Source organism: Macaca mulatta, chromosome 14 (genome assembly GCF_049350105.2).
Source record: "Macaca mulatta isolate MMU2019108-1 chromosome 14, T2T-MMU8v2.0, whole genome shotgun sequence".
In the NCBI taxonomy this organism is placed as follows: domain Eukaryota; kingdom Metazoa; phylum Chordata; class Mammalia; order Primates; family Cercopithecidae; genus Macaca; species Macaca mulatta.
In genome coordinates, this window is record NC_133419.1 from 78,352,955 (window position 1) to 78,363,772 (window position 10,818).

At 39.7% G+C, this 10,818-nt stretch overlaps 1 protein-coding gene across 7 annotated transcripts in view; it reads right to left on the reverse strand.

Annotated features, from left to right (window-relative positions):
- The window catches only part of INTS4 (integrator complex subunit 4), a 111,085-nt gene that overhangs the window by 49,124 nt on the left and 51,143 nt on the right, over window positions 1–10,818 (reverse strand). For 6 of the 7 annotated variants that reach the window (XR_013404197.1, XM_077963963.1, XM_015115272.3 and 3 more), the window contains 2 exons: window positions 10,562–10,633; window positions 7,991–8,165 (listed from right to left, as the gene is read on the reverse strand). Coding sequence is in view for 6 of the 7 variants with exons in the window: in XM_077963963.1 (XP_077820089.1) it covers window positions 7,991–8,165; window positions 10,562–10,633 (247 nt within the window). In the remaining variant the exon portion in view is untranslated. The remainder of the gene's footprint in view (window positions 1–7,990; window positions 8,166–10,561; window positions 10,634–10,818) is intronic. The other variant, XM_077963962.1, reaches the window with a different exon arrangement.

The following is a 10,818-nucleotide window of genomic DNA, read 5'->3' on the forward strand; positions in this document are numbered from 1 at the left end:
TCGCATGTCTGTCTATATTAACTTCTTGAAAATTAAACTGTCTTACTTATCTCAGTATTCCAACCACAGTACTTTTTAAAAAGTCAGTTAGTAAATCATGTTATCATTATTATTAAGATTAAAGTAGACTAAATATCATTGTTCCAATTTTAGAGGGAAGATTCAGCAACATGGATTAACTTGCCTCAAAGCAAATGAGGGCAGAAATAGGACTAATACCCAGGTCTGTTGACTGCAGGTTAAAATCATATAGTGGTTAAGGATGCACGCTTGGAATGATAGAGGTCTCAGAGCAAACTGTAGTGAATGATCCCTCCACTAAGTTGGAGGGTGATCTTAAATAAGTAACTTCCTGGCACCTCAAATTTCTCACCTGGTAAATGGAGATAATACTCATTTCCTTACAGAGTTGTTAGGACTAAATGAGATAATACAGGTAAAGCACACAGGGCCTCTGCCTGGCATATTTTACGAGCTCAATAAGTATCACCTACAGTGTAGATTTGGGTTCTGTAAGCACCTTTAAAACAGGGACATGTTTTCGACCCCTTGGTATGCTCAGAACATGTAAGCAATAAAGCCACTGATCTGAGGAAACCCTTTCTTCATTCACTAATAAGTGGGTCCTGCACACGTACTATATGCTAGGTGCAGTACTAAGGGCTAGGATACAAAGATGAGAAATGAGTAAGACACAGAAAATGTTCGCAAGACTTCTATACATGGTTGTTTTTTTCTAGTGATTCCCATATGCTTCTGTGACAAAATGGACTATTTCAAAACAAAACAAAAACTACCTAAAGTTGTGGTTAAAACTCACAAACACAATTTCCTCTTTGTATAAAGAAAGGTTTTATAGACATGTTAAGAGTAGAGTTACTACATTAAAGACAGATGATTCAGGTTTTTCTTGGTAGTTATGAATTCCTCCTTTTCATCAGAAGAGAACAATTTTCTTCACTTCACAATAATATAATTTAAACATGAAATTGCTAATTATAAGGCAAGCTAGAGATAAACCCAAGTATGTTAAGTGCTAGCTCTTCCTCCTAGAATTTTATCCATTACACCACACTGACTCATATGTAACCTTTGCAAGTCCACCAAGGCAATCAGGAAGGAACTTCTGACCAGAAAGAGATAATCAGTGTGACCTCAGCTGATACAATTCCAAGCAGAAGCAAACAAATGTGGTATTTTACTTTGCCTGAACAGCCAGACTATAAGCAGGTAAACTGACATTTTCCACTGAACTTTTTGGAATGTTGAAAATATGTTGACCAGGCATGTCACACCTGTAATCCCAGAACTCTGAGAGGCCAAGGCGGGAGGATCACTTAAGCCCAGGAGTTTGACACCAGCCTGGGCAACATAGTGAGACCCCATCTCTATAAAAAAAAGTTAATTAAAGATAAATAAATAATACGTCACAGACTCCCTATGGGTACAGAGCAGAGAAAAGGAATCTACTATACTACATTTTAAAAAAGACTGATCCTCAGCATCTGCACATGTACAATTGGGTCCAGACTTAGCTACTTATTAGCTTTGTACTTAGTACTAAAGATACAAAGATGAACAAAAGCAAGACTATCCCCCAGGCTTACAAACAAGAACAGTTAATTGCATTACAGAGCGATGACTGTTGCTATGGAAAAGCACAGGGATGTAAGAAAATGCATATGAAGAAATACAGCCCAATCAATGGGATCAGAGGTGGCTTTCTGTAATATGTGATCCCTAAAAACAATACCTAAAAGAGCTGCTAAGCCAAAAGAAAGAAAAAGGCCTTTCCAAAAGAAAAGCTACATGCACAAAGTCCCAAAAAGGAGGGAGAAGATGGATAAATTAGAATACTAGAAGCATGTGAGGCACTACACTAGAGTGAACAGCCAGTGAAATAAGGCTCCATTTCATTCCCAGCAATGCACCCCTAAAACCCAAATTTACCCAGAATTGTATAAATGTGATAAAATTAGAAAGCTGTCATACCTGATACCTGGTTATGGTATACTCACTTTTTAAACTTAAGTTAATTTGATTACATATTAATAACACTTATAACACAAAGGGTAAATGCTTGAGGAGATGGATACCTATTCTATATGATGTGATTATTTCATATTTCATGCCTGTATCAAAATATCTCATGTACCCCTTAAATACATATACTAGTATGGAACCAAAAAAGAGCCTGCATAGCCAAGACAATTCTAAGCAAAAAAAAACAAAGCTAGAGGCCTCATGCTACCTGACTTCAAACTATACTACAAGGCTACAGTAACCAAAACAGCATAGTACTGGTACCAACAGATATAAAGACCAATGGAACAGAATAGAGGCCTCGGAAATAACACCACACATCTACAACCATCTGGTTTTTCACAAACTTGACAAAAACAACCAACGGGGAAAGGATTCCCTATTTAATAAATGGTGTTGGGAAAACTGGCTAGCCATATGCAGAAAGCTGAAACTGGATCCCTTCCTTACACCTTATACAAAAACTAACTCAAGATGGATTAAAGACTTAAACGTAAGACCTAAAACCATAAAAGCCCTAGAAGAAAACCTAGGCAATACCATTCAGGACATAGGCATGGGCAAAGACTTCATGACTAAAACACCAAAAGCAATGGCAACAAAGCCAAAATTGACAAATGGGATCTACTTAAACTAAAGAGCTTCTGCACAGCAAAAGAAACTATCTTCAGAGTGAACAGGCAACCTACAGAATGGGAGAAAAGTTCTGTAATCTATCCATCCGACAAAGAGCTAATATCTAGAATCTACAAGGAACTTAAACAAATTTCAAAAAACAAAACAAAACCCAACCCCATCAAAAAGTGGGTGAAGGATATGAACAGACACTTCTCAAAAGAAGACATTTATGCAACCAACAAACATATGAAAAAAAGCTCATCATCACTAGTCATTAGAGAAATGCAAATCAAAACCACAATGAGATACCATCTCACACCAGTTAGAATGGCGATCGTTAAAAAGTCAGGAAACAACAAACGCTGGAGAAGATGTGGAGAAACAGGAATGCTTTTACACTGTTGGTGGGAGTGTAAATTAGTTCAGCCATTGTGGAAGACAGTGTGGCGATTCCTCAAGGATCTAGAGCCAGAAATACCATTTGACCCAGCAATCCCATGACTGGGTATATACCCAAAGGATTATAAAATCATTCTACTATAAAAACACATGCACACATATTTTTATTACAGCACTATTCACAATAGCACAGACTTGAAACCAACTCAAAGGCCCATTAATGATAGACTGGATAAAGAAAATGTGGCACACATACACCATGGAATATTATGTAGTTATAAAAAAGGATGAGTTCATGTCCTTTACAGGGACATGGATGAAGCTGGAAACCATCATTCTCAGCAAACTAACACTAGAACAGAAAACCAAACACCAGATGTTCTCACTCGTAAGTGGGAGTTGAACAATGAGAACACACGGACATGGGAGGTGGGGGGGCATCACACACCAGGGCCTGTTGGGGGCTGGGGGGCTGGGGGAGGGACAGCATTAGGAGAAATACCTAGTGTAGACAATGGGCTGACGGGTGCAGCAAACCACCATGGCACATGTATACCTATGTAACAAACCTGCACATTCCACACATGTACCCCAGAACTTAAAAGTATAGACGGGCAGATCACGAGGTCAGGAAATCGAGACCATCCTGGCTAACCCGGTGAAACCCCGTCTCTACTAAAAAACACAAAAAACTAGCCAGGTGAGGTGGCGGGCGCCTGTAGTCCCAGCTACTCGGGAGGCTGAGGCAGGAGAATGGCGTGAACCCGGGAGGCGGAGCTTGCAGTGAGCTGAGATCCGGCCACTGCACTCCAGCCTGGGCAACACAGCGAGACTCCGTCTCAAAAAAATAAAAAAAAATAAAAAATAAAAAAATAAAAATAAAAACAATTTTTTTTTAAGTATTTAAAAAATCTTAATGGCAAACTGGAAATTGTGTAAGTAAATCATATAAATGTTAAAAGTGACCAAATTCAGTTGTAGAAACTAAACAAAGCAAAAATGCTAATAGAAACAAAATAGGTTTCAGTTACTCATTTTAGAGTAAAATAGGTTTTAATAACTGGACTTCCTCATTATCCAATATTATTTAAATTGTAATTCATATTTTAAGTTCATAGAGAATCAAAAAGCAGAGGTAGCTTTATTTACTTTCTATACATATGGAACATTTTAGAACAAATGATAGGATAACCCAATTCTTACATCTACTGATGAAAAACTGTCTTTCAAAAATAATATTCTTGCCCTTCTAAGAAGTTCTATCCTGAGGTATGATTTTATAGGCATTTTTAAGACCTGGCACAGGTCTCTGGAACAAATTTACTGTAAAATGTGGACATTCAACATTACCTTACCAGGTCTGTTACCCTTGCTGATAATGAAAAGGCTGGAGTCAATCATCTCCAAGCACTGAAATTCTGAGATCTACGTGAGACAGATAGCACATGGAAATCACAGGGCTTTATAGGAAGTCTATTACAAGATGGAGGACCAGCTTTATCCTCTAAGGATGAGACAGAGACAAAATATATGAAACAACAGCACTCCAGATACTGGGCATCTGGCAATAAAGGACTTCTGTCCCTGAGAGATGGGAAATAAATGAGGTGATCTCAATGATTACAGCAATTAAGTTTAGAGAGACTCCAGGCACTAGGTCTTCTCTCCCTGAGTTGAGAAGATTGAGCTGGGAGTTTGGGAAGTCCAATGTGGTGAGAGTTCATAGAGCAAATTACTGGAAAGGAGAGAACTACACAGAGAAACAGAAAGCTTGGGAGATCTGCAGACGGTTGCCTCAAGTCTTCAGCTGAATTCTGATCTGTGAGACAGAGACCATCTGAGGCCTGGAAAAGCAGCACTCAAAACAATGAGAGGAAACAATCTCTAGAGCTCACACAGGGCCTATAAAACCACAGTTAACTTAGAAGAATTTTGCAGCCAGGTGTGGTGGCTTACACCTGTAATCCTAAAACTTTGGGAGGCCGAGGCGGCCGGATTGCTTGAGGCCAGGGCTTCAAGCCTGGCCTGGGCAACATGACAAAACCCTGTCTCTACAAAAAATACAAAAATTAGCCAGGTGTGGTGGTACCCACCTGTGGTCCTAGTTACTCGGGAGGCTGAAGTGGGAAAGTCATCTGAGCCCAGGAGGTCAAGGCTGCAGTGATCCGTGACTGCACCTTGGCACTCCAGACTGAGCGACAGAGCAAGATCCTGTCGAAAGAAAAGAAAGAGAGAAAAGAAAGAAAAGAAAGAAAAGAAAGAAAAGAAAGAAAAGAAAGAAAGAAAGAAAAGAAAGAAAGAAGAAAAAAAGAGGTTTTCTCTAATCCTGCCTAACAAAGTATAAGACCTGAAAAAACGGATCCCAGAACAAAGCTCAAAAATATTTATAGGAAAAAAATAATGTTCAGTATCTAATAAAGTGAAATCTATAATGTCTGGCATCCAACTAAAAATTATCAGACATGAAAAGACACAGGATGGAATATATACAAGATGGAATAATACGTAATACAGAAGGAAAAAAAATCAATCAAAACCAACCTAGGAATCACAGAAATAACAGACCTAGTAAACAAGGATAGTAAGACAGTTATTATAAACATATTATCTGCTTACAAAGCTAGAGGAAAGATTAAGTATGTTAAGAAAGACATGGTAGATACTAAAAAGACCCAAATTCTTTCTTCTTTTTTTTTGAGACAGGGTCTTGCTCTGTCACCCAGGCTGGAGTACACTTGTGCAATCACGGCTCCCTGCAACCTCTAACTCCTGGGCTCAAGCAATCCTCCTGCCTCAGCCTCCCAAGTAGCTGGGACTAAAGGCATGTACAACCATGTCTTGCTAATTTTAAATTTTTTGTAGAGATAGGGTCTCCTTATGTGGTCCAGGATGGAAAAAACCCAAATTCTAATCAAACTTCTAGAGACAAAAACTACATGTCTGAGATGAAAAATATACTGGATGGGATTAACATCAGATTATATCTTGCAACACTCAAAGACAAAGCAATAGATACTATCCAAAATCAAACAAAGAGAAAATAAAAACTAGAAAAAAAAAAAAAGAAAGAAAAAAGAATAGAGCATCAGTGAGCTGTAAAACAATATCAGTATCCTAACGCATGTGTAATTAAAGTCACCAAAGGGCCCGTAGAGTCAGAGAAATTTAAAAAAATAATAGTGGCTGGGTACAGTGGCTCACACCTGTAATCCCAGCACTTTGGGCGGCTGAAGTGAGCAGGTAAGTTGAGCTCAGGAGTTTGAGACCAGCCTCAGCAACATGACGAAACTCCGTCTCTACTAGAAACATAAAAATTAGCCGAGAGTGGTGGCGGCCACCTGTAGTCCCAGTTACTTGGGAGGCTGAAGCATGAGAATTGCCTGAACCTAGGAGGCAGAGGTTGCAGTGAGCTGAGATCACACCACCGCACTTCAGCCTGGGCGAAACTCTGTCCCCACCCCACCCCCACCCCCCAAAAAAGAGAAAGAAATAATAATAGCAAAAAAAAAAAAAATGTCCAACTGTGACGAAAACTATTTGATTCAAGAAGCTCAACAAACTCCAAGCAAAAGAAACATGACATGAACTATACTATACCCAGGCATATCATAATCAGATTGCTTAAAACCAGTGATAAAGATAAATCTTAAAAGCAGCTGGAGATAAAAAGACACATTACATACAGAGGAAGATAAAAATGACAATAAATTTCTCAACAGAAAACTATGCAGCAATATCACTAAAAGACTGATAGAGGCCACGCACAGTGGCTCACGCCCGCAATCTCAACACTTTAGGAGGCCAAGGCAAAAGGATCACTTAAGCCCAGGAGTTCAAGACTGGCTTGGACAATATAGGGAGGCCCTGTCTCTACAAAAATAGTACAAAATTAGCCAGGCACGGTGGCACGTGCTTATGGTCCCAGCTACTCAAAAGGCTGAGGTAGGAGGATTGCTTGGGTCCAGGAAGTCAAGGCTTCAGTGAGCTGTGATCACACCACTACACTCTAGCCTGGGTGACAGAGTGAGAACCTGTCTCAAAAAATAAAAAAGACTCTTGGAAAAAAAAGTTTATTAATCTAGAATTTTATTTCCACAAAAATACCTTTCTGTATGTATGTATGTACGTATTTATTTTTTGAGACAGAGTTTTGTTCTGTTGTGTGCCCAGGTTAGAGTGCAGGGGCACAATCTCAGCTCACTGCAACTTCTGCCTCCTGAGTTCAAGTGATTCTTGTGTCTGAGCCTCTCTAGTAGCTGAGATTACAGGTGCATGCCATCATACGGGCTATTTTTTGTATTTTTAGTAGATACAGGGTTTCACCATGTTAACCAGGTTGGTCTTGAACTGCTAGCCTCAAGTGATCCTCCAGCCTCAGCCTCCCAAAGTGCTGGGATTACAGGTGTGAGCCACCATGCCTGGCCCAAAAATATCTTTCAAAAATGAAGGTGAAATAAAATATTCATCAGTCATATAAAGGCTTTGCAGTCAGACATACCTAGGTTTAAATCTTGCTCTGTCTCTTACTAGCTGGGTAAGCAATATCAAGTTACTATTTTTATTAATATCCATTTTAATTGCCAATTATTCAGTGTTTATTATAAATAGGCACATGTATTATGCCAACTGCTTTATGTGTATAGAACCTCATTTAATTCTCAGAGCTCAGAAAGATAGTTATCATCATCCCTGTTTTATAAAAATGCTGGAATTTAAATATAGATTGACTGAACCCAAATCTCTTGCTCTTCACCATTGTCTCATACTACTGGGGTCTCTTCTGTGTGTAAAATAAAAAGCATAGTAAGTACTTCCCAGAGTTACTGTAAGGACTAAATGAAATGATACATGTGTATCACCCAGTACAATGCCAGACACATAGCAGTCACTCAATTAAAGAGTGTTATTACTATTATATAGTCATACTTACCATACATCTCATCTTCCAACCCATGAACGAAAGCTCCACAAGCTCCTGACTCAATCAAGTTCACAGCCCCAGTATCTACTTCTTCCTTGGGAGCATCATCTCCCCACTTCCTGCCACTGGAAAACTCCCCTGAACTGTAAAGTTCCTTGGCACGCTCATGTGCAGTACGTTTCCTCTGCAGAAGACAACAATAATTACCAATTGTAGGAGGTTCATGAAGGAACGCTAAGATGAACCCTGAGAACATGGGAAGGCAGAAAATAAAACTGTTTTTTGAGAGTTATGTTTGTAAAAATTATCAGTAGTTCATACAAGAGAAATGCAAATTCAACTTAAAATGAAACCAAAGCCTTGCTGGTCTATAATAGCTGAAAGTACCTAATTAAAAAGGATAAAGATAGCTGAAGAACGTGTTAAGAAAGTTGGTTACATTTGCTGTGACAGCAACATAGGAAAGAGAGAGCCAGAGAGGTAAATAATGACAGTGCCCCTCCAAACACCATCTTGGGTAGACAACACATTTACTCTAAGAAAACAATTATCAGGCAGGGTGCAGGTGGCCCACGCCTGTAATCCCAGCACTTTGGGAGGCCAAGGCAGGCTGATCACAAGGTCAGGAGATTGAGACCATCCTGGCCAACATGGTGAAACTATCTCTACTAAAAGTACAAAAATTAGCTGGGCATGGTGGCGAGTGCCTGTAGTCCCAGTTACTCGGGAGGTGGAGATTACAGTGAGCCAAGATCGTGCCACTGCACTCCAGCCTGACGACAGAGTGAGACTCCACCTCAAAAAAAAAAAAAAAGAAAAAAGAAAAAAAGGAAAAGAAAGCAATTATCTTAAGTCTTAGTAAAAGTATTTTTCTATTTGGCAACATTGCGTTCTATTTCAGTTACAGTGCAGTCACTAATCTAGTAAACTCACTTTACACAGAGATTGCCTAAGGTGGAATATACTGGTTGGTGAAAAGTAAGTATCCAGTCCACTTGACAGTTATGGTTCTCATCACAAATGAATGACCTGGCACTCCTCTTTATACACCAGCCTCTCATGGAAACCCCATCTCTAAAAAACTACAAAAAATTAGCCAGGTGTGGTTGTACACACCTGTAGTCCCAGCTACTCAGGAGGCCGAGGTGAGAGGATCACTTGAGCCCGAGAGGCAGAGGTTGCAGTGAACCAAGATCGCGCCACTGCACTCCAGCCTGGGCGACAGAGCGAGACCCTGTCTCAAATAAAACAAAAGAAACAAACAAACAAACAAAAAAAAAACATGCACAAGAAAAAGAGCTGAGAGACATACACCAAAATGACCAAAGTCATTACATTAGGGTAGCAGGCATATGGGTAAATTGCTTTCCTTTCCTTCATAAAAAATTCCACAACTTTCCTATCACTTTTATAATCACTTTTATAATTTCAAAATTGAGGTACTAACAATGAATGTACATATTATTTTCTCAGACTCAAATCTGGTTCTGCAAACCATGTTAGTGAACCATCACAATCAAAGCTTAAGGGCATTTCATAAGAGGCAGTTGGGGCCGCGCACAATGGCTCACATCTGTAATCCCAGCACTTTGGGAGGTAGAGGCAAGAGGATTGCTTGGGCTCAGAAGTTCAAGACCAGCATGGGGAACAGAGCAAGACCTCATCTCTACTAGAGATAAAACAAATTAGCTGGGCATGGTGGGGCATGCCTGTAGTCCCGGCTACTCAGGAGGGTGGGGTGGGAGGAATGCTTGAGCCCAGGAGATCAAAGCTGCAGTGAGCTATGATTGTGCCACTGCATTCCAGCCTGGGCAAGAGCATGAGACCCTGTTTCAAAAAAAAAGGAAAAAATGGTGTGGGGTTGGGGGTATTTTGTTACTGTTTGGAGAAAGGCTTTACTCACTCTTCCATGATAACTGCTGCTGAAAAGGAGTCCTAAAATGTCACACCATCTCACAAAATGAGAACAGGCCTTTGTAGTTCCTAACAAACAGAAAATTAGTCTTTTGGGGTTTTCTGGGGTTTTTTTGGTTGTTGTTTTTTGGGGTTTTTTGGAGACAGAGTCCCACTCTGTTGCCCAGGCTGGAGAGCAGTGGTGCGATCTCGGCTCACTGCAACCTCTGGTCTCCAGAGTTCAAGCGATTCTCTGCCTCAGCCACCCAAGTAGCCGGGACTACAGGCACATGCCACCACACCCAGCTAATTTTTGTTTTTCAGTTGAGACGAGGTTCACCATGTGGCCAGGCTGGTCTCAAACTCCTGGCTGCAAGTGATCCACCTGCCTCAGCCTCCCAAAGTGCTGGGATTACAGATGTGAGCCACTGTACCTGGCTTAGAAAATTAATCTTGCCTCTTTTTTGTAAAGCATAACCTGTGTAAATTATTTCATTACAATAATACAAAATTTAATGAAGTCATCTGTTATTTGCTTCAATTTACTAAGATTTTTAATTAAAATGTAATACAGTTATCATACATTAATTTAACAAATGCTGCTAAGTTAAATCAACACAACTCAGCATACTGCCCCCCTATATTGGTTACAGAAACCCAGTTTAAACAACAAAGAATAAAAGGTACCCTCAGATCTGACATCAGCTTCTTGTCAAGGGTCTGCTCCAAGAAATGAGAACTGACTTGCTCCATAGAGCCCTATAAAAAGAAAGAATCCAGAGCATATAAAACAACTTTTATGATTTGAATATTATCTTAAAATTCAAAGTCTGTAGCCAATTTAAGCGCATAAAGATAACATTATTCATGACAGTAAAGATGCTATGGGTTCTGAATCATCAGGAAAATAAAAATATTAGCAGCAGCTAACACCTAAATAGAGC